The sequence below is a fragment of the Euprymna scolopes genome, chromosome 37, assembly GCF_053919585.1.
Source record: "Euprymna scolopes isolate OS-2025 chromosome 37, ASM5391958v1, whole genome shotgun sequence".
NCBI classification, from domain to species: domain Eukaryota; kingdom Metazoa; phylum Mollusca; class Cephalopoda; order Sepiida; family Sepiolidae; genus Euprymna; species Euprymna scolopes.
This window is the reverse complement of record NC_136518.1, coordinates 28,411,638-28,436,546: the sequence shown is the minus strand read 5'-3', so window position 1 is coordinate 28,436,546 and position 24,909 is coordinate 28,411,638. Positions and strand designations below refer to the sequence as shown.

Sequence of the window (24,909 nt, the reverse complement as noted above, 5' to 3'; positions counted from 1 at the left end):
TTTAGATCCATCTGTGTAAATGTATTTATAGTTGGGATGATGGTGCTCTCTTAAACAGGGCTGTTCAGTTGCCAGAATCTCCACTAAAAATGGAAAATGAAGACTCAATAGTTAGGTTTACAATAAGATTCCTGCCATCTATGTGTGTCTATGTCAACACACTTTGACATTATCATAGATAAAGAGCCTCATCTATCCTGTCTTTGAAATGAAAGTGATCCTTCCCATATGCAGACAATCACTCAAGACTAACTTGATAGCTTTGCTATCACCTTAAAGTAGAAAAATTTTAAGCTAGTTTTAAACATCATCAAATTTGGTTTTATGTCTGCTTTACATGCTGGCATGTGTTGGATAGCTTATCTCTTGCAAAATCATCTTTATCACTTCCTACAACTATTTTACATCTGCTAACCCAAGAACTCTCATTCATTCTTTCAACATAACAACAAAGTCTCCTCTTTTAAACACATCTCTATACTCTCTAGATTTAATCTTCCTTTGAGATTAGTAACGCTTTGGTGGTTGGGAATAACAAAAGTTATTCCTTGTGCTCATTATATATATATATATATATATATATATATATATATATTTAGATTTATTTATAGACTTTCAAATATAAATTATCTATGATTAGCAAAAATAAAAATCGTCAGTCAACCCCAGTGTTACTATTTACCTATAAAAGAAATCTCAGATGTTTGATTATCCTTCACTTTAATAATAGATACATAGTATAGTGTCTTCATGAATTAAACAGTCACTTTTTATACCAACCAAAAATTATAAGACCGTTTCTATAAACATGATTTAAAATATGTTGTTTAGCATGTTGAGTATAATTTATGGATGCCATAAAGAACAACAAGACGAGTTAAGCCATTTCAATCTCGCAGTTTCAATGAATTTGAGAGCAAAAAAAAAAAAAAAAAAAGATTGCAATTCAACTGTCATTATCAGTATACTCTTCACTACCAACAGATGTTGCAAACAAGTGAACAATTGTTCTGTATAAAAACACAACTTAAGGCGGATTCGATTTTCTTTACGTCACATGGGGGTAAAACATAAAATAAAGGATCATATTCCTTCTTCAACTTTAAATAAGTGCATTTTAAAAGGTTGAAAATTTTACCATACTAACAAAACAATTTTAGAAACAACAATAACTGAAAATTAAAATATTAAGGACAGTCAGAAATAATTTATAGTTCAATGAAAGCAACTCACCATCTCCATTCTTAAAAATGAGTTTATAATATGGTAACCAATATTCAGCCAAGGGATCCGGGTTTTGCCATACAAGCCACAATGGACGTTTTTTCGAGGATTTTAAATAGCAATATTGAACTCTATATAAAACAAGATTAGAAAATTATAAACGCATTTTGATTCTTCAAGAAAAAAAAAAAACGGTAGAAATACACGATTTATTCATAATAGATGAAAACTATAAAAAAGTGAATGAGCTTCATAGTTAAACTAAAAAACTGATTGAATTTATTAATTTTGAAGTAGATCATTTGTCTCTTGTAAATTGACTTTTTATATTGTCAAAGACTTCATTTGAATATAACACATATATATCTGACAAATCAAAATTTGATTTTAACTAGCCAATATCGTACCATGGCAATAAACTAATGCATTCCACTTTCATAAATAAAAACCTAAAAAGTGCTAACAGGAATAATTTTTTTTTTTTTTCATAAAAATTTATGCTCTTTATTTGCATTTTTAGTGTAGATACTAAACCTAACAAAAAACAGAAATATTTACAAAACAAATTTAAATGTAATGACAGATCGGTATAGCTAATCTAATATACAAAGTAAAGTCAGTCCTATATTTGTACTATACAGCATTCTTAAAAACAAGAATCATAAAAAAAAAATCCGCTTTGTAGAACACATTTTTCCTCATGTTAGAAAATATTTGTATTACTTTTGATCACTTTAAGAGATTTCAATAGATATTAAACACCAATTAATGAATATTCCTAAAATTTCAGTTTCCTTAGAGCATTTTAAACGGTTCTGAGTGGCGCATAATATGGACACATTTTTCAATTTGGAATTCAAATAATTCCGAAGATTTTGAATTAGACATCAAACACAAATTAAGATTCCCTGAATTTCAATATTTTTTAAGTTTTAAAAGTTTAGACATTTTCTAGAATCAAAATCATGTAATAGATTTTAATCAAAATCATGTAATAGATTTTAATCAAAATTAGAATAAAAATTTTAGACATAAGTTTTAGTATCATTATATCTCGAGTTTAATTTTTGTAGAAGGAATCGCTGGGGAATTAATTTTACAGATTCTGTAATGAGAATATATTATACTAATATCTGTAATGAGAATATATTATACTAGATATATATATATATATATATATATATATATATATATATATATCTAGGGTGTACCAAAATGATCTTACACATTTGTTGGTGAAAAAAAAGAAAAAAAGAAAGAAAAATTGATTAACAATTAAATAAAAAAAAACATCTTTTTTTTTTTGAATGTATGTAAAATGTCATTTTATTTCACACATTAAAATCAGTCAAACGTTTCCCATCATTGCTAACAAACAATTGTAGATGTTCACAAAAGCTTTCAATAACTCGATGGATCATTTTGGGTGTAATGGTAGTAATTCTTATACAAATAGTTTTAGTTCTTCATCAGATCAAGGACTGTGGATAAATATTGACTTCAAATATCCCCACAAGAAAAAATTTCAGGGGTTTCGATCAGGCGATCTTGCAGGGCAATGAATATCAATGCGCAAAGAAATTAAATGATTTAGGAACATTTGTTAGTAAAAAAAAAAAAAATGCATAAATACAGATATGAAAGAATTTTGGCCTAATTAAATTAAAATGGCATTCTATATATACTTAAAAAATAAAAAAATATATTTTCTTTAATTGTTCCTATTTACTTGCCTCCCCACAGGGCACACTTAGACACAAGGTCAGTTTTTAAATGTGGAGAAAATCCAGCTTGCCAAAAAGTGGCATTCTGGATAGAAACAAAAATAAAAATTGTGTCAGTCATGAAGGATTTCACCTTTACTGAATTGATCGAGGATAGAAAGGGTTAAGTGTAGCATCAAAACAGATACTACACTGATCTTGGCAATTTGTTTTGACCTAGAAATGTGTCAGATCATTTTGGGACACCTTATATATACATACATATAATTTGCACTTTTAGCTTTGATTGGTGGTTAATCAGAAAAAAAAAATCTTTAACAGAATTATCTTCTGCATAAAGAAAAAAGTGCTTCTCCCTTTCTGGCAATCCTTTGATTCAGTAATCAAATGGTTTAAAATAAATAATCAAATTTGAATATTACATTTTACATTAATAATTATTACTAATCTATATCTTCAATGCATATAATCTATATCTTCAATATTTAAAGGCACTATTATTATCTATCAAAAAAATAAAAACTGATCCAAATGATTAAGAAATTAATCTTAATGAATAGGAGATCCATTCTAGTATTTGATAAATTCTGGATTTTTTATAGGTGCTTCGGACTCTCAGACACCACTTATTGAAAGAACTTAAACATAAATTTTAAAATATCCACCAAAGATTATATAAAGATGCCCTTTTAGTTTCTAGAGTCAGGCCTAGAATGAACAATTTGCTTTCTTTAAAAGATTTTGACTTCTCCATTACTGTTGATGCCAAGGCAAAAATATCTCCATGTTTCTCTTAATTTGAATTCTCATAATTTTATCCTAAACTCAACATTTTATTTTCATAAGTAGTCTAAGCATCCCAATTCAATTATTGAATCAATAGTCCCTTCAGTTTCTAACAGAATCTCTATGAACTCTAAGCCAATAAAACTATTTTCAACCCAAATTCTTTTTTTCTTTAATAATGGTCTACCAAATTCGGGCTACTCTGATAAAATAAAATTTAAACAAAGTCTGTCTACTTCTAATAATGACCATAAGAGTATAATTGCACATATGAAACAAAAAGAAAACTAAACAAATAAATAGCCATTAATACCCACAGAAAGAGTACCCCCCCATTTCATACAATAAAGATATAGATAAAGATATACATCAAGTCAACTCACAAGCACATTAGGTGAAAGAAAAATATATGATCTAATCATAAAACTAATATCCCAAAAGAATTCTTAAAGATTATAAAAAAAATCATCTAAGTACTCATACAGATATAACACTAAAATCTCATACTCCAAGCCATATGCTCATAGCTCAAACAATAATTACATCAAACAAGAAATTATAACTGCCAAAACAGAGAGCAATGTCAACTCAATAATGATTGTATGCACAAATATGTAATTTAGTCTTTGCAACAACACTGTAAACCCTAATAACACACCAATTAATCCAAACACCTTCTCCCTCTCCTCAACTAAATGCTCAATATCTCAATCCAACAAATTATCCTCTCGGCCTAGTAACTAATACCAAAACTCACAATAGCCAGCATCATATAGCAATCCTTTCAGATAACATATCTACAGCTTACATCCAGAATATTATTAATCTAGCTAGTTCTGGAACTTTTATTCCAATTAGCACATTGTAAACAACATTCCAAACAGAACAGAGACACCCCTAAAACACACACATCTATATTGAGGCATCTTCACCTTTTTTTCTATAAAATGATCTATCCTAAAATAGCTTGGCTCTAAATTTTACCAGCTATGCATTTCAGAGACATTGATGATAATTATGCCTGCTAAAAATAATATAATTAACTAAGGACAAACTATTTCAGTAGTAAATAAGAATAAATAGATTTAAATACAGGCAATTCGATAATATCTAATGATAGATAATAACTATTATTTAACAGAGAGGCAGATTAACTTATTCATCTGGATAATCCCTAATGATACACCCTATCCCACAATACTACATAATACTAAAAATTAATATTCAATGACAGCAAATTCTATAAATATAATCTTCCCCAATATCTAAATCATAAAAAAATTTCCCTATTAAACCCATTTACATTTTATTCTGTTTACCCATACTTATAATGCTTATTTCTATTTTTGTTATTCTTTCACTACTTTACTTGTAACAACTCCCTATATAATTAACTAGCTGGGGTGCCCAGCATTACCCGGGTGTTTGTATGTGTGTTTGGGAAAAAAAAAGTTTCCACAAAGGCGAAAAAGAAAGTGAAAGAAAACGTGACATCTTACTGTTACACTATGACGCCACAGTAAGTGTAAAGCGTTCAAATTTAGCGATGTCAATCGAAAAGTTGACTTGCATAAATAAATTAAGAATCATGCAGGCGCAGAAATGAATGTTGGCTGAAGGCCAGTTAAGCTTTCATTTATTTGATTTCCCACCATGTTGGAGAAAGCAAGCTCCCCCGAAAAAGGAGGAACTCTCAAATGAATAGCCATTTTCCCCACATTGATCAAAGCTAATTTGCTTTCAAGATGTCCCTGGCAGGAAAGCCAGACAGACTACTTCACTCCAATTAGTTTTGCTTTATTTATATGAAAAAGATGCATGAACATGCAAAAGGACGGAATAAGTTGTATAATAATGTAGAGACGACGTTCGCAAATCGTAGATATTATAATCTAGGAAGTATAAGTAAACTTCTAAATAAATGTAACCTTGTCGAAAAACCCAGTGAAAAAAGCCTTTCTTGGGCATACAAAAACGTCTGCAACCATTTTGCCTTTTATATATATATATATATATATATATATATATACTAGCGGCGGTACCCGGCGTTGCCCGGGTGTTGGGAGGTGTGTGTGCTGTTAAATAAAAAAGAAACCGGGGAAGGGGGAGGGGGCGAAGCCCTGAGGCAAAGTTTGAAAATAAAATGTGAAAAACATGAAACGTTCGCCCAGCCAGAATGGGTTACTGAAAGATGTTTGAATTTATTTAAGTAAGAACCAAATTGACAGGTGCGCGCACGAAACTTGACAACGACGTAAGCAATAGCTATTCAGCAAATGAGGTCAATGACCAGGTTTGTTTGTTATAAGCGAAGTAAAAAAAGAAAACAACGTTAAAACTTAAGAGGGGGGTATCAAAACATCGAAAAAAAATACAAAAAAAAACTAATGTAAGGCAAACGAACGATGTTAAATGTAAAAATCGAAAAAACAAAAAAGAAAACAGAAAAACGAACACGTGAAAAAAGCCTGTTTCGATTTTAAATTTTAAAAATCGGTGGGTACCCAGGTGTTTTTGGGTGTGTGGTCGGGGGTAGATAAGCAAAGTAAAAGAAAACAAAAAAAAAAACAGAAAAACGAACGTTATGTGAAAAATGGCTTAAATAACACTGGTTCAATATTTAAATTTAAAAAAAAAAAAAAAAAAGACATCTCACACCACGATTCAAACCCAAAACGTTTAGATAATGTACCAACATGCTAACCAACTGAGCTAACGCGACGAACATGAAATTTAGTCAGTTTTTCAACTATTTAAAGTAAATCAGGTCATGACGTTATCTGACGCATGTGTAGAACTGGTCGTCGTCACGAGAGGACCATTTTTGTTGACCTCCCCTGTCGAAAATTGTCGATTTCGGGGTGAAAAAAATGAATGTTTTCGGCCAATTTTTTGATATTTTTCGAGCGAAGGATGGAGATTCAATATGAGTTTGTAAATTTTTGTTGTGTCTGTCGAAAGTTTTTAGCAGACACACAAACACACATACATACACACATTTTCGCTTTTATATTTATAGACTAGCAGGGGTACCCGGCGTTGCCCGGATGTTTGAAGGTGTGTATGTAGGAAGAGGGTGACCCTGTTTTAATATTATAAAAAAAAACACGATGTTAAAAAAAATTGAAAAAACCAAAAAAGAGCAAAAAGGGAAAAAAAAGTTCAGGTAGGAAGCTAGGCTCGACCCCGAAGCATCGAGGCTAAGGCAGAAAAAAAAAGCCTGACACGTTACCTCTACGCCAAAGAGACATACAATTGAGAACGGATAAAATTAAACCTTTACAAACACTTGCAGGTGGTTTAAACTAATGTCAATGTTTTCTAGGTCAAACATGATGTTGTTATCGTAGCAGGAGAGAAAATGAAGGAACGATTTTTTTTTTTGGCACCCCTCCTTGTAGAAAAGGGTCCAGTTTAGGGTGAAGGAATTAATGTTTTTGGACAATTTTTTCATATTTGTCATCCAAGATGTCGGGCTTCAAAATGATACCAATCTTGTGAAAATCTGTCGCCTCTGTCGAAAGTTTTTGCGAGACATACAAACACACATACATACATTTTCGCTTTTATATATAGACTAGTGGGGGGTACCCGACGTTGCCCAAGTGTTTGGAAGTGTGTGTGGTTTTGGGTAAATGAAAACTGATGGGGGGGGGGGATAAAAGAAAGTTTTGGTAGGTAAGTATGAGGATCGAACTCGAACCCTTGAGGCAAAGTTGGAAATTAAAGTGTGAAAAAAAAAAAAAAAATGCGACGTTAATCATTGGACCGCCGCGAAATACTAACGGAAACATGTTTGAATTTATTTAAGTATTAAAAACAGAATTGATACGTGGATGCAATAAAAGTTAACTCTGCTGCTTTTATTTGACCTCATTAATGAGGTCGAATAGAAGTCACGGAGTTAACTTTTACTGTGGGGCAGCGTTTGGGTTTGTTTACCCAACTTTGACTGGTTGTTTCCCCAAGGTGTTGAAGAGGGGGAAACCAGCTCCCCATTGTCCAGATTGAATAGCAATTGTCTGATATAAGGATTTTGGCCCCACATTGATCAAAGCTGATTGCTTCTGGATGTTTCCTGATGTGATTGCCGGGAACAGTGCCTTAGCTTTGAATTAGTTTCGCTTTTTATACGAAAAAGCTGGACAAACACAAGACGGGCTGAAATAGCAATAATTTTGTAAAAATCGACGTAAATAAATCTAGAGGCGACCCGCGTACCCAAATTCTAGATATTATCTAGGGGGTATATAAACAGTTCTAAGCGATAGTAACCCCCCCCCCCGGAGCGTCGGTGAGAAAAGCCTTTGCGAGACATACATAAAATGATCACACACATTTTGCCATTTATATATATAGACTAGCGGGGTACCCGGTGTTGCCCGGGTGTTTGTAGGTGTTTTTTTTTTTTGGAGAGGGGGGGGGGGTAAAGCAGAACAAAAAGGAAACTTAGCCTTGTTTAAATATAAAATAAAAACGATGTTAAACTTCTAAAAAAAAAAAAAAGTGATTTTAAAAATGGGGGAAAATTTTTTGTAGGTGTAAAAGAAAAAAGGGGGAGGGGGCGTTAGTGACAGGTAGGCTCGAACCTGGAGGCCAATAGGCTGGCGTCAAAAAAAGTTTTGGTAGGTAGGTAGGATTACCCGAAGCGTTGAGACGAAGTTGGAAAATAAAGTGTGAAAAAACGTGACATGTTAACCACTCTGCCAGCAAGAAAGAGTAACTGAAACATGTTTGAATTTATTTAAGCAGAAACAGAATTGACAGGTACCTGCACTTAATGACTTAACGAGACCAAATAGAAGTAGCGCAGTTAACTTTTACTGCGGGGCAGTTTTTTAATGAGGTCAAATAGAAATAGCGGACTGCGGAGCAGTTTTTTTTTTTTGGATTTGTTTACCGAATTTTGGCTGGTTTTGTTTCTAAGATGTTGTGGGGGAGACCAGCTTCCCATAAAAAGGGGATTGTCCAAATTGAATTAGCAATTGTCTGATATAAGGAGAAACTCTGCATTCATCAAAGCTGATTCTGGACATTGCCAGGAACAATGCCAGCTTCGAATTAGTTTTGCTTTGATACAAAAAAGTCGAATCAACACGCGGCGATCAAAAAAAAAAAAAATCTCAAAAATAGCATATAAAAGTCGGGTAAATTAAAGATAGACGTGACCCCCGTTCTTAAGTCGTAGATATTATGATTTAGACAACATATAAAAAGTTTTAAGGAGTGCACTGACCGAGCGCCCTCTCGAAAAAAGCCTTTTGCGGACATACAGAAAAAGTGTACACATTTTCGCTTATATATATATATATATATATATATATATATATATATATAATTTCTTAGTCCATAACCTCTCCGACAAACTTTCCAGTAAAATGTCCTTTTATACTCCTATATATATATATATATATATATATATATATATATACACACACACTTTATTCTCAACACCCAATCCGCCTCTTGATATCTGAAAATCCGATTTTTGATGAATTTGTAGTCACTCTCAAATCCACCCAACCCTTCAAATAACATTCTCTGGGAACTGATTAATTACGGAGGGTTTTCATTTACAACCCAAAGCCATCTTCCGATTCTTTGTATCTCAAAGAAAGAGGAAATACCAGCAGACTGGAAAAATGCTAATATCAGCATTTTTAAGAAAAGAGACAAATGTGTGTGACAGAATTACCAAGGAATATCCCTTCTTTTCATCACAGGGAAGATCCTTACTAAAATCTTGCTTAACCTCCTGAAAGTCAGTGTGGATTCAGACCTCATAAGGGCATCATTGATATGATCTGCACAAAACAGGCTTAGGAGAAATGCAAAATCACCTATAGGCCTTTGGCATGATATTCTATGATCTAGAAAAAACATTTGACTCCATCTCAAGGATAGCCATATGGCAAGTACTTGAACACTTTGGCTGTCCAACAAATTTCATTTCACTTATCGAATGCCTTCATGTCAAAATACAACACCAAACTGGCCTATCAGATCCTTTTTCCATCACAGGTGGCCTAAAGCAACGTCGTGTGCTTACCCCAACACTTTTTTTCCATTTATGGCCGCAATGCTATATGAAATTCAAAAAACAACCCTGCAATAGCACTATGATACCAAATGGACAGCAGCCATTTTAATATTGCCTGCCTCAGGTCCAGAACACGTACAAACCACACTTGAAGATCTACAGATGTCAGCAAGCAAACAACTTTTCAAGAGCTGACATGCAATATGGGCTCAACATCAACATAGCCAAGACTAAAGTATGGTTAATGTGTGCTGCTTGTTCACCCGAAGACCTACTTTTAGGATGTTGACTTTTAAGGATACATAGGGATAATCCGGTCCACTACAAGTGAATATCGACTTTAAATTTATCATCGACAAATAGTTTTTTTTAGTATTAATGCATTAAGTGTGCAATGTTATTTTCTAGTATTTTGAATGGTCTGCCATGTTCATTAATGAAATGGAGTTGTTCATGGAGCATGTGCAAATGCTGTTTGAGTTTTGCAGCAGACCAAGTGCACTACTTTTACTGAATACTTGTAATTAAAGAAAGTTTCCCTCAAATAAGAATTCAACCAGTTTGCTCCCAATTTTTTTTTTTATTTTTAAATAAAGATTTACCTGCAAAGAGTTGTTCTTTAGAGGTATTACTCTCAAACTCCCCATGTTAAGAATGGCTCTCGGAATAACCTCCCCACCGCCTTCTCATGTTAGGAACAATTTTCGGAATCATCATCATTTGCAGGTAAGTCTTCAGTGAGACAACCAGGCTACATTGACCCCTTTTTTTTTTTTTGCTTCTTTCCATACTAAAAGTTTTCTTTTCTTTCTGATTGCACGTGTACAACCTGCAGTTTCTCTTAGCTGCTAAAGGTAAAACAATATGACTGTCAGGCAAAACTACTGCATGAAAACATGGGATAATGAATTTTGTATCTTTCAAACTAGTTGTCAGCGATAAATTTCAAGCAAAATCAATTCTTACTTGCAGTTACGAAGGACGTAATATAGCAGTTAAGTTATGAATTTGTAATATTTTTCTTTGAAAGTGCTAATATTATATTTATTTCAGTTTTTAATCTTTATCTTTATTTCATTGTTTTATTAATTGTGTAAATGGTTTTCTTGTGGAAAAATGTGCCGATTCTATCTGGTAAATTCATTTGGAATATATATTGTTTTATTTTTTTTATAATAGATTTTTTTTGTCCATAAATGTTGTTTATATTTTCCAAGTTGATAGCATAAACAGATTAGGCAATTATATTCATTTTCAGTTAGTGAGAGGGAAATCTTTCGCCATACCTTCCCCTAAACATGCCAAATGGACTTTTATTAAGTACAATACTTAATATATTTTTTTTTAATGGAGAGTAGACAATGTATTGTGGATGTGTTATCGGCAGCTGCCATTACTCTCGCTTCTCTTTATTTGTCACTCAGTCCTCATTTTTTAATGAGTGATTTTTCTGACAAAGGGAGAAGAAAAAGCTGTATTCTAGGTTGGCAATTTGCATGAACAGCCACCAGAGATGTCGGAAATTTTCGGTTTCTATGTCTATCCTTGTAGCCATGTCACTAGTAAGAGTGCTGGAAGTAAATGTTTTATCTGGGCTGATGTTATCCGCCTGATAGTTAGGGACCCAAACTTTGGATTAACCACAAAGAAGACTGTCCTATCAGCAGGTGCAAAGTACTGGGGCTGCTGGATTGCCATTTGGTGAATGGATTCTGGACCATGCAGTAGCTTCAGGTGGGGCCTCTCGATGTCATTAATTATGGCTTTACCTTTTCATGTGCTACAAAAAAAATTTAAAAAAAATAAAAATTTCTTCATTTCTATTTCTCTTACTTTCCCTCTCTGCCCTGCTTCAAGTCTGTCAACCTAGTCCACAAATCCAAAAACTCCATCATGAAAAGTTTCACTAAAAAAATACACGATTAAACCTGGATCTCCAACTTCTAACGTAGACCCCCACTACCATGTCTCCTTCTTGAACATCAGGAGTCTACGTTCTAACCTTCCAATTACAGGAGACTAAACCAGACATATTATTCCTAAGCGAAACTGGCATTGAACAGACTATTTCCCTAGAGGAGTTCGTAATTAAAGGATACTCTAATTTAACTTCCAAATCTGACCCCCAAGATCGCCATGGAATATGTGCCTATATAAAAGATGGCTTGAAGATCCTAACTTACCTTATATGTGCTTCCGGATTGCACTTGCTCAAACTACTGCATTTATATTTGCTCTCTATCACCAACACAACAGCAGAGTTACTATCTTTAAAAGCATATCTGAGAAAATTGATAACGTCCTATCTGCTTATCCTCCAGCAAATATTCATGTCTGTGTTCATAATGTGGAATGATTAACTCACTCAAACAAGACCGATGATGAGGAGAGGTTCTGTCATGATTTCTCCATTGCTTATGACCTCACTCAGATTGTTCACGAACCCACAATTGTGCCCGATACTGACGACCAGTATGCAAGTCTACTAGACCTTTTTCTCACAACTTGCCCTTCAGTTGTGTTCAATTTCCATTCTGTCTTCACTTGGATCTTCCGACCACTCAGTTAAGATTAAAATGAAATGTAATAGGTCCTCAGATGTACCTCTCCATCGTACAGTATATTTGATACTCTTCGACTGACTGGGATAACTTCCGTACATTTATATCGGATCTACCTCTGCGTTCCATGTTTAAAAAGGATGTGTCCTCTATATAATCAGACCTGACAAAATGGTTAATTGTAGGTATAGACCATTTCATACCCTCAAAAAAATTCCAGCAAAAACCTAACAGCCAGCCATGGTTTTCGCCAGAATGTGCTCCTGCCATTGTGCACAGAAATCACTTTTTCCATTGCTTCCAACGCAATAGATGTACCAAGACTAAAGCCGCTTTCATGACTGCCAGCAACCACTGTAAAAAAAGTAATAAAGAACGCAAGAGTTGTATGCTCAGTCCGTCAAGTCCAAAGTAGCTGAGCAGCAGCTTGGTACCTACCAATTTTTGCAAATAGCAAACAGAATCCTGAACAGAAGCGGGTGTTCTATCCCAACTATCATAAATGGACCTGAGGTAATCTCGCCAGCATCAGAAAAAGCCAAACTTTGCAGCTAATCCTACCAAGAACTTTGTAGCTAATTCTACCCTTTGCGACCAAGGCCGCCAACCTCCAATATTTCCTCCTGTATCAGAAAACACGCTATGTGATATACAAACATCTGTACGTGATATTACCAAGCTAATCAAAAACCTTGATTCCAGTAAAGCAACTGGCCCTGACGGTATTCCAATTATAGTACTCAAAAGACTTCAACCAGAACTAGCGCCCATACTTACAAAACTGTTTAAACGTTGTTTAAAGGAGAATTGCTTCCATCACCTTGGAAAATCTCATCAGTATGCCCTGTATTTAAGAATTCAGGTGATCGCTCATCTCCCTCTCAGTACAAGCCAATAAGTCTCCTGTGCGTCATGAGTTGCTGGAATCCGTGTTAAATAGAGAAGTACTCAACCATCTTTTTTTTCTTTTCTTTTAATTGCATTTTCACCCCAAACAAGGCACATTGCCACTTTGGTGTAGGGGGCTACTATCAGGTACATAAGCATCAGGGGTACTGTGTAGGAAGTTGGGCAGCAAGATGTCAGTTCACGTTGCACTTGAACTTCTGCATGTCAGTACAGTCAGGGAAGCAGGGACTCGGAAGGAAGGGAATTCCAAATCTAGCTGTTCTGTGGAAGAAACTACTGGAGTAGAAGGCTCTCTTGCATCTAGGGATCTCTGAAGGGGTGGGATTTAGCTGCTTGGCAGGTTTGTCAGGTGTATTTACGTTGAAAGGGTACAAGTGCTTGCAGTTCGTCAGAGCATTCACCGTTAAAGTACTTGTAGAACAGAAGACGGATGCAACATTTCGTCGATGTGACCGAGGCTGAAGTTTAGCTGACAGTTCAGGATTGGCGACTCTCTTTTGAACCTTGTCTATGAGCGAGAGAGTAGTGGCAGATGCACCAGCCCAAATATGACAACAATACTCCATACATGGGCAATCTAAGTATGGTCATAATAAAGATGGAATATATGAGAATTTGTGGTACTTCTACATTTTATCGCCGTAACTGGGGACACCATTTTATTTCACGCACCTGTCGTGGAAATCCAAGGGAGAAATCAGTATTTTAAACTATGATGCACCAGCCCAAATATGACAACAATACTCCATACATGGGCGAATGGTGGCCTTATAGAGGTATAGGACACTGGAAAAATGATGGCATTCTTCTATCAATCTAGTAGATATTTCACTGCTGATGCAATTCTCTATCTATATAAGAGCCGGGTACGTCCAAGGATGGAGTACTGTTGCCACATCTGGGCAGGAGCTGCAACAAAGGACTTATCCTGCCTTGATAGAGTTCAAAATAGACTTTGTAGCCTTGTAGGGATGATTACTATATTGTCCAATTTCTACTGTACACTCTTTAACCCGTATCATCGAGTGGCTTCTTGGCCTTGATAAGTGGTGATGCCTATGTAAAAAAAATTAAAAAAACAAAAACAATTTTAGAATTTAGAGTGGGGGGGGGGGTTTTAGTTTCCCACCATTTTTCCAGCGGCCTTGGCAACGGATTTAATGTATGTGTTCAATTTAAGATCAGGAGTAAAGGTCAAGCTGAAGAGCTTGTCAAAACATGAGGCCTCCTCAAGACGAGAATCATTCATTTCAAACGATGCCAGATAGGGATCGGAACGTTAATGATGTAAAGATAAAAGCTTGGTTTTAGATGCATTAAAAGTAACAAGCCACCTCCTTCCCCATTGTACCACTTGCTCAAGATCAGAGGAGAGAGAATCGGAGAGAACTTGGTCGTTTACGGTCTTAGATGTGCTATGATAGATAGTAGTGTCATCAGCATAAATGTTTACGAATGATGTAACGATGTGACGTAGAAGATCATTAGTGTAGATCAGAAAGAGAGTTGGGCCCAGGATGAACTGCTGAGGGACTCACGCATTAATACTGTGAACTTCTGATTTCTGCCCATCAACCACTACTCTTATGAACCTATCAGAGAGAAATGATTTAATAATTGAGAATGTTTAGTCTTTAGGATGTTCCCTCATAATTTTCCTTAGCTCTATCATTAACCCAAAATCAGAGTGGCAACCTCCCCACCCTATCATAATTGCACAAAGATCCTCTTAAAGGACACATAATCGTCTTTAGGAAAAAAAAAAAAAAAAAAAAGCGCACAGGATTTATCTCCGATTGAAAAAAAAAATGGTTAACTGCCCTACAACACTAGAATTGCTCAAAATGGGGAATCATTTAACATTAAATTCTAATCTAATACTTGTTTATCTTTCATTAAAGTTTTTTAAGGTATTCACATATAATTGCCTACAAAGGTAAAATCGCATATTTTGGAGAGGTGGGCGAGGGGTTAATGGAAGGTATTAATCTACAATAATACAAAAAAAAAAATAATGTAATATATTCATTTTTTAAACAGTCCTAGATTTCGATTTCAGTTATTTGTACATATAATGCATTACAATTCAGCTTTGAGTTCTCTAACTTCTTTTCTTTTAATGGATACATGGCATTTTTAAGGAATTGCAGCATATTTATGTGCATTTACTGCAGATTATGTGAAAACCATTTATTTTTGGAAATTTTCAGTAGCATATTCTAAAATACACACACAATACGGTAAATTTCATATACATATCAAATACACACACAATATGGTAAATTTCATTGCTTTGTTTTAACAAAAATATAGCATTTTTACTGAAAAAGTAGTGTAAAAAATATGACAAAACGCATGTGGTCTTAAAGAGGAGAAAATATTCAAACGTGTGAGGCACAAAAATAGTCATAACTGCCTTAATTTTAATTGGATTGAAAATTTTTTAAATATTCTTTCTTAGCTTATCAAGCTCTTCATATAGATACCAATATTGAAATATTTTAAGCGATTTCAATTTTTTCATGTGTATTGCTACTGACAACTGCCTACCCAAGCAAGTTCTTTATTCAGAACTTCCTATTGGAACCAGACCCTGTGACACACCACAATGCCACCTTCAAGATCAGTTGAAATCTACTCCAAATGACAAACTGACCAAAATGACACAACTGGGAAGCCAATGCAGCCAACAGGGAGAAGTGGAGAAGAGAAATATTTGACATGAGGAGACAAAAAGAAGACTCAAAAAGAGCACAAAGAAAAGCTGAGGTCAACAACTTGTGAACTCTTATCTCCAGTAGTGGCTATGGCCACCTCTTCCATGCAGAGATAGGACTTGTTTTGCATTGTAGGAAGTGTCAATGAGCAAAATGTATCAGAGTTCTGCCAATTACGATGACATAACTAAAATTATGCCTTCACTTTTATATTAATTTTCTTTTTCATTATATTGAAATATTATTTTTTATTATTCTAATATAGAATTAAAAAGACTTATAATTTTGCAATCTAATTAAATTAGATTAAATTGCGATACTAAAAGAATCACTTTTTCTCTAAATGCTGACATTAAGAAAAATGATGTTGATTTAACAGACTGAGAAAAATATGTACAACAAAATGGGTGACCTTCTCAGCAAATCATAATTAAGCCTAATAAGAACAGTTAAAACAAGTTTTCTTCAAACAACTCAATCCCAGAACTCAAGCATATTTTAGCTTGTAATTTGGATGATTAAAGTATGATAAAACAAATTCATATTCAGTACAAAATACAGTGTATAATATATATAAAATATATACGTGTACAAATTCTAGTACCATTAAAATAAAGAAAAAAAGAAATCTGAGTATAAAGATTTTTATTATCTTTCAATATATATTTAGGATTATAAGAATTGATTCTCAATATAAAAAAAAAGAAAAAAAAGATAAAAAAAACACTTCAGTTGACTCACAGAATATCTCCAAATGTATGGCTGTTGTTAAGTGGAGAAATAAACCCTTGAAGAGCTTCTTGATAATCAGCTTGTGACAGCTGATCAGTTAAAAAACGCTTTTGGTCTTCCTGAAAATAAATTAGGATATGAAAATAAATTAGGAGATGAAAATAAATTAGGAGATGAAAATAAATTAGGACACGAAAAAAAAAAAACTGTAATTTAACACCATATTTACTGTATTTTATAACATTGTTTTTTTTCTATAATTCAAATTTTATAAGAAAAATATCGATGTTTAGAGAATTTGATTTTTCCCTTATGTGCTGACATCCAAATAAATCATATTCAAGAATATAGAGCTATATATATATTTCCCCAAAACCTCTCACATTGATGGAGGAGAGACTAAAACTTGCTATGGTTTCACATGATCTGAAATAACAGCAAGGGGAGACTTGATTCAAAATATTTATCATGTGTTTTGTCTCCCCTCTTTTAGAAATAGGGTACGATTATGAATACCTCCAGTATCAAATAATGTTTATACACTGTGAAATTTACTTTATGTATGAACACCAAAGAGAAGAGATATAACATATGAGAAATATTTGGAATCAAGTCTCCCTTTGCCTTTATTTCAGATCATTTGAAAGCATATTTCAGATCATGTGAAACCATAGCAGCATGTTTTAGTATCCCCTTCATCAAGGCTTGGAGGAAATATACTTTTAGCCAAATTGAATATTGAAATGCTCATATTTTTAGTTCTATGGGCGAAACTACATGAACATTTGCAGGCTTTTTTAAGATTATAATACTATTCTATGGTTAAAATTTTATGCCAATTGGTTAAAAAGAACCTATATTTTCAAACAAATAAGCCCAAATTTGCCTACATTTGTGTGTGTGTATGTATATATATATATATATATATATAATGTGTGTGTGTCCTGCAAGCCTGCTACAGTTATGTTTCGCTGTGGCCTTGAATGAGAAACTGCAAAGTCAGAGTTAGTGTGATTTGTGACTCATCTCAAACCTAATATATACATAAAAAATTAATGTGAAAAAGCAAATTTTCAAATATGACAAACTTATCTGTAGAGAAAAAGTTCTACCCAATTAAGAGGGACAAATTATAAAATAAGATAAGTAAAGTTACATAGGAACTTTATAACATTATCAATTCACTAAGGGTTAAAGAAGTGGGGGGGGGTCTCATCAATACAGTAGAATCCCAGGATATGGTGGCCCCGGAATACGTTTTTTTTTTTTTTTTTTTTCAGGTTACGATGTGGACTATGTTTTTCCAGCCCTTGGTTACAGTATTTGCTTTGCCTTACGGTGTTATTTATAATGTTATGTGTATTATATAACATACTGCATTTTGTTTATAATTTTTAATATTTACAGTATAAAATTTTGCTTAAGCCCCACCATACAGCGATTTCACCTTACAATTCTAACCCCAGAACGGATTCATGCTGTATCCAAGGATTCTACTGTGTGTGTGTATGTGTATATATATATATATATATCACTCTATAAGTATCAGGCCTAATAAATAAATAAAAAAAAATCCACAAGACTTGTTTTAAAGTATCAACCTTCAAATGGCTAATGTCAAAATTTTAGCTCAATCAGATTATTAGATTACAATTTACAGTGAACCCACTATTGCAAATTTTCAAATGAATGGGAAATTTTGAATTTTGTGCATTGATAAAACATTGCTTTCTGATACGTAAAATATTGTTCAAGCAAAGCATATTTGTCAACAGTTAAGTGGAATGCTGACTTTAAGGGTGGCTGTACAGACACAAATGATATTGAATCTTAAGTTACTCAAATTCAGCTGTTATCCAGAAAATGAAAATAGTCCATAAATTTGTTTTAACTGATCATAAATTGAAGTTGTGTGAGATAGCAGAGGAATTGAAGATATGTGCAGTGTTTAATATTTGGCATGAATATGTGGAAGCTGTGTTCAATATACCACACTTGTGTATAATCAATCAAAAACAATGTGTCAAGGATTTAGAATGTTGTTTTAATGCAACACAATGACACATGGATTCTCTAATTCCATGTATAATCAGCAATGAGTGGAAAACAACGGGTGACAGGTATTAAAAGCAAAGATGCAAACATCAAAGCTTTCCGTTGTCATATTTTAGCATATGCAAAGTTCACAAATTATCTTGAAAGAACCATCAATAGCATATATTATATAAGAATTATTAGTGTGCTTGACGGAAGAAATTGTGAAAAAAAAACATTAAAATATCCACAAAAAAGGAATGAGGAAAAAGTGCTTTTTCATCAAGAAAATTCAGTGTCATAAGTCAATTACAATCATGGTAAAATTACATCAATTGCACATTGAATTGTTTTTGCACCCACCATATTCTCAAAATTAATCCTCAGACCCTACCCCCAAAAAATGCTCCAGAAATATAGATTTGAGTCCATTGACAAAGTGGTATTGAAAACTGGAGGCTGAAAACAAATTTTTTTTTTTTTTTTTTTTTTTTTTTTAAAGGCATCGAATTTTTAAAAGCATTAGGTGTCAAAATTTTAAAAATGTACTTACCTCACGCATAAAATCAGACTTCATTTTATCTGACAATTTGGCTAATTTATCTAACGCTTCCAATTGTTTGAGAAGGTTTCTTAGGAATGCTCCACATCCGCGACAATAAGCTTCTAATATCAAACCAAACCTTAACCGAATGGATGTTTCGTGCATTTCAGATCTGAAAAATAAGATTAGCACAATTCACAAGGTTTTCATGTTAGAATAATAATTTGACAATTTTTATCAAAATGATTAAAGAATTATCTCTAAAAAGTCACCTCCAATGCAGACATAAAATAAAATTATTAAAAAAATGTTAAAAACAAAACTAACCTTAAATGCCAGAAAAAGAACTGACCAATTCTTTGATTCAACAAGGCTCTTTTTAAGAGAAATCTTGTCAAGCAATTATCTAAGTAGGGTTCATATTTTAGTGCCTGAAATAAGACAAAAATAAAAAGTTGGTGAAAAAAAACAAAAAAAAAACAAAAACAGAATCAAACAATTATTAGGCAAATCAAAGGATTATTAGGCAAACTACGAATAAGAAATTATAATATAGAAGGGCATGCTGAACTTGATTGATAAAAACTAAAAATATACAATAAGACAAACCTTTTCTCAAGAAAATTAGAAAATAGTGTATTTCCATAATTTATATATTAATAAAACTGTTTATGTTTTCATTTACTTTTAAAAGATTCAAGGAACTCCTCCTCCAAAAACAGCTATATCGTCTTTAAATGATCAAAATGTGTATAAGACATAATACTTTGATCAGAGTTAAATAAAAATGAAATTCTCACATTTTTTCAGCATAAACTATAAAAATGCTTGTATAACAAGCAAAATACTTAAATTAAAAGACGATATTTTAATAGGAATTTATCATGAAACAAATAACTCAGAAAATATTGTGTATTTTATCATTAGGGATGAAAGATATGATCTGTAAATGATCAATGGATTGGATTACAAGTAAACATAAGCTTTTGCATACCAGTGTCATTTTCAGTCAATGGTACTTTATAATTTTTTATGTGTAAAAGTGACGGGGTTATATGTCGGAGAAAATAAATCTAAGACGCAAGTTTGATAGAAAATTTTTCAAAAAACAAAATTTTTAGACACTTACAATACTTAATACTACCATTTTTCAATTTTATCTTTTTGACCAAATTCTTGTAGCAACCTAAACTGCTGAGTGTTGTATCCCAGTCAAAGAACTTGGATGTATAGAAAAGAGTTTGTATATAAACCAGGTAAAGACAATGCTATAAGAGAAAATTATGTTAAAATAGAATCGGAGATACTAAAATCAATTGCAGCCATGTTATCGGATAAATAATGATAAAAAACATCGGCAAATGTTTATGTTAATAAAGAAGTGGTATAGTACATGTTAAAAACAATGTTTATGTTAATAAAGATATTGTATATGCAATAAATGTTAAAAATGATGTTTATGTTAATAAAGGTATTGTATATGCAATAAATGTTAAAAATGATGTTTATGTTAATAAAGGTATTGTATATGCAATAAATGTTAAAAATGATGTATGTTAATAAAGATATTGTACATGCAATAAATGTTAAAAACAATGTTTATGTTAATAAAGATATTGTATATGCAATAAATGTTAAAAATGATGTATGTTAATAAAGATGTCATTTTGGATGTTCATGTTAAAAAAGATTATGTAAATAAGGATATTATATTGGAAATACATGATAAAGATAATGATTATGTTAATAAAGATATTGTATCAGCAATAAATATTAAAAACTGTTTTGATAATAAAGATACATATGCAGTACATGTCAAAAAATGATGTTTATGTTAAAGATGTATCAGCAATAAATGTTAAGTGTTCATGTTAATAAAGATGTATTAGAATTACATATTAAAAATGATGTTCACGTAAAAGATGTATCAACAGTGAATGTTAGAAATGATATTTATGTTAATAAAGATGTCATATTAGAAGTACATATCAAAAATGATGGTTATGTTGATAAAGATGTCATATTAGAAGTACATGTCAAAAATGATGGTTATGTTGATAAAGATGTCATATTAGAAGTACATATCAAAAATGATGGTTATGTTGATAAAGATGTCATATTAGAAGTACATGTCAAAAATGATGGTTATGTTGATAAAGATGTCATATTAGAAGTACATGTCAAAAATGATGGTTATGTTGATAAAGATGTCATATTAGAAGTACATATCAAAAATGATGGTTATGTTGATAAAGATGTCATATTAGAAGTACATATCAAAAATGATGGTTATGTTGATAAAGATGTCATATTAGAAGTACATGTCAAAAATGATGGTTATGTTGATAAAGATGTCATATTAGAAGTACATGTCAAAAATGATGGTTATGTTGATAAAGATGTCATATTAGAAGTACATATCAAAAATGATGGTTATGTTGATAAAGATGTCATATTAGAAGTACATATCAAAAATGATGGTTATGTTGATAAAGATGTCATATTAGAAGTACATGTCAAAAATGATGGTTATGTTGATAAAGATGTCATATTAGAAGTACATATCAAAAATTATATGTTAATAAAGATGTCATATTCGAAGTACATATCAAAAATTATATGTTAATAAAGATGTCATATTCGAAGTACATATCAAAAATGATGGTTATGTTGATAAAGATGTCATATTAGAAGTACATGTCAAAAATGATGGTTATGTTGATAAAGATGTCATATTAGAAGTACATGTCAAAAATGATGGTTATGTTGATAAAGATGTCATATTAGAAGTACATATCAAAAATGATGGTTATGTTGATAAAGATGTCATATTAGAAGTACATATCAAAAATGATGGTTATGTTGATAAAGATGTCATATTAGAAGTACATATCAAAAATGATGGTTATGTTGATAAAGATGTCATATTAGAAGTACATGTCAAAAATGATGGTTATGTTGATAAAGATGTCATATTAGAAGTACATATCAAAAATGATGGTTATGTTGATAAAGATGTCATATTAGAAGTACATGTCAAAAATGATGGTTATGTTGATAAAGATGTCATATTAGAAGTACATGTCAAAAATGATGGTTATGTTGATAAAGATGTCATATTAGAAGTACATATCAAAAATGATGGTTATGTTGATAAAGATGTCATATTAGAAGTACATGTCAAAAATGATGGTTATGTTGATAAAGATGTCATATTAGAAGTACATATAAAAAATGATGGTTATGTTAATAAAGATGTCATATTAGAAGTACATGTCAAAAATGATGGTTATGTTGATAAAGATGTCATATTAGAAGTACATATCAAAAATGATGGTTATGTTGATAAAGATGTCATATTAGAAGTACATGTCAAAAATGATGGTTATGTTGATAAAGATGTCATATTAGAAGTACATGTCAAAAATGATGGTTATGTTGATAAAGATGTCATATTAGAAGTACATATCAAAAATGATGGTTATGTTGATAAAGATGTCATATTAGAAGTACATGTCAAAAATGATATTTATGTTAATAAAGATGTCATATTCGAAGTACATGTCAAAAATTATATTATGTTAATAAAGATGTCATATTCGAAGTACATATCAAAAATGATGGTTATGTTGATAAAGATGTCATATTCGAAGTACATGTCAAAAATTATATTATGTTAATAAAGATGTCATATTCGAAGTACATATCAAAAATTATATGTTAATAAAGATGTCATATTCGAAGTACATATCAAAAATGATGGTTATGTTGATAAAGATGTCATATTAGAAGTACATGTCAAAAATGATATTTATGTTAATAAAGATGTCATTCGAAGTACATGTCAAAAATTATATTATGTTAATAAAGATGTCATATTCGAAGTACATATCAAAAATGATGGTTATGTTGATAAAGATGTCATATTAGAAGTACATGTCAAAAATGATATTTATGTTAATAAAGATGTCATATTCGAAGTACATGTCAAAAATTATATTATGTTAATAAAGATGTCATATTCGAAGTACATATCAAAAATGATGGTTATGTTGATAAAGATGTCATATTAGAAGTACATGTCAAAAATGATATTTATGTTAATAAAGATGTCATATTCGAAGTACATATCAAAAATTATATGTTAATAAAGATGTCATATTCGAAGTACATATCAAAAATGATGGTTATGTTGATAAAGATGTCATATTAGAAGTACATGTCAAAAATTATATTATGTTAATAAAGATGTCATATTCGAAGTACATATCAAAAATTATATGTTAATAAAGATGTCATATTCGAAGTACATATCAAAAATGATGGTTATGTTGATAAAGATGTCATATTAGAAGTACATGTCAAAAATTATATTATGTTAATAAAGATGTCATATTCGAAGTACATATCAAAAATGATGGTTATGTTGATAAAGATGTCATATTAGAAGTACATGTCAAAAATGATATTTATGTTAATAAAGATGTCATATTCGAAGTACATGTCAAAAATTATATTATGTTAATAAAGATGTCATATTCGAAGTACATATCAAAAATGATGGTTATGTTGATAAAGATGTCATATTAGAAGTACATGTCAAAAATTATATTATGTTAATAAAGATGTCATATTCGAAGTACATATCAAAAATTATATGTTAATAAAGATGTCATATTCGAAGTACATATCAAAAATGATGGTTATGTTGATAAAGATGTCATATTAGAAGTACATGTCAAAAATGATATTTATGTTAATAAAGATGTCATATTCGAAGTACATGTCAAAAATTATATTATGTTAATAAAGATCTCATATTTGAAGTACATATCAAAAATGATGGTTATGTTGATAAACATGTCATATTAGAAGTACATGTCAAAAATGATATTTATGTTAATAAAGATGTCATATTCGAAGTACATGTCAAAAATTATATTATGTTAATAAAGATGTCATATTCGAAGTACATATCAAAAATGATGGTTATGTTGATAAAGATGTCATATTAGAAGTACATGTCAAAAATGATATTTATGTTAATAAAGATGTCATATTCGAAGTACATGTCAAAAATTATATTATGTTAATAAAGATGTCATATTCGAAGTACATATCAAAAATGATATTATGTTAATAAAGATGTCATATTCAAAGTACATGTCAGAAATGATTTTAACAAACATCTGTTAGAAATAGATGTAAAACAATGTTTATAATAAAGATGTCATCTTAATAAACATCATTTTGAACATGAAGTTCTCATAAAAAGTACATGTTAAATATGATGATTATGTTTATAAAGATGTTGTATTAGTAAGCGTTAAAAATTTTGTTTACATTAATAAAGATGTATTAAAAGTGTTAAAAATTTTGTTTACATTAATAAAGATGTATTAAAAATGTTTAAAATGTTTATGTTAATAAAGATGTATTAGAAGTTTTAAAAATGTTTCTTATGTTAATAAAGATGTATTAGAAGTTTTAAAAATGTTTCTTATGTTAGTAAAGATGTATTAGAAGTTTTAAAAATGTTTCTTATGTTAATAAAGATGTATTAGAAGTTTTAAAAATGTTTCTTATGTTAATAAAGATGTATTAGAAGTTTTAAAAATGTTTCTTATGTTAATAAAGA

General features: G+C 31.4%; 1 protein-coding gene across 1 annotated transcript in view; it reads right to left on the bottom strand.

Moving 5' to 3' along the window:
- The window catches only part of LOC145261114 (phosphatidylinositol 4,5-bisphosphate 3-kinase catalytic subunit alpha isoform-like), a 310,781-nt gene that overhangs the window by 107,964 nt on the left and 177,908 nt on the right, over nt 1-24,909 (bottom strand). Inside the window, exons 14-17 of the mRNA XM_080119338.1 lie at nt 19,599-19,702; nt 19,281-19,443; nt 16,703-16,812; nt 1,234-1,355 (exon numbers count right to left, since the gene is read on the bottom strand). Of these exons, the coding sequence (XP_079975464.1) occupies nt 1,234-1,355; nt 16,703-16,812; nt 19,281-19,443; nt 19,599-19,702 (499 nt within the window). The remainder of the gene's footprint in view (nt 1-1,233; nt 1,356-16,702; nt 16,813-19,280; nt 19,444-19,598; nt 19,703-24,909) is intronic.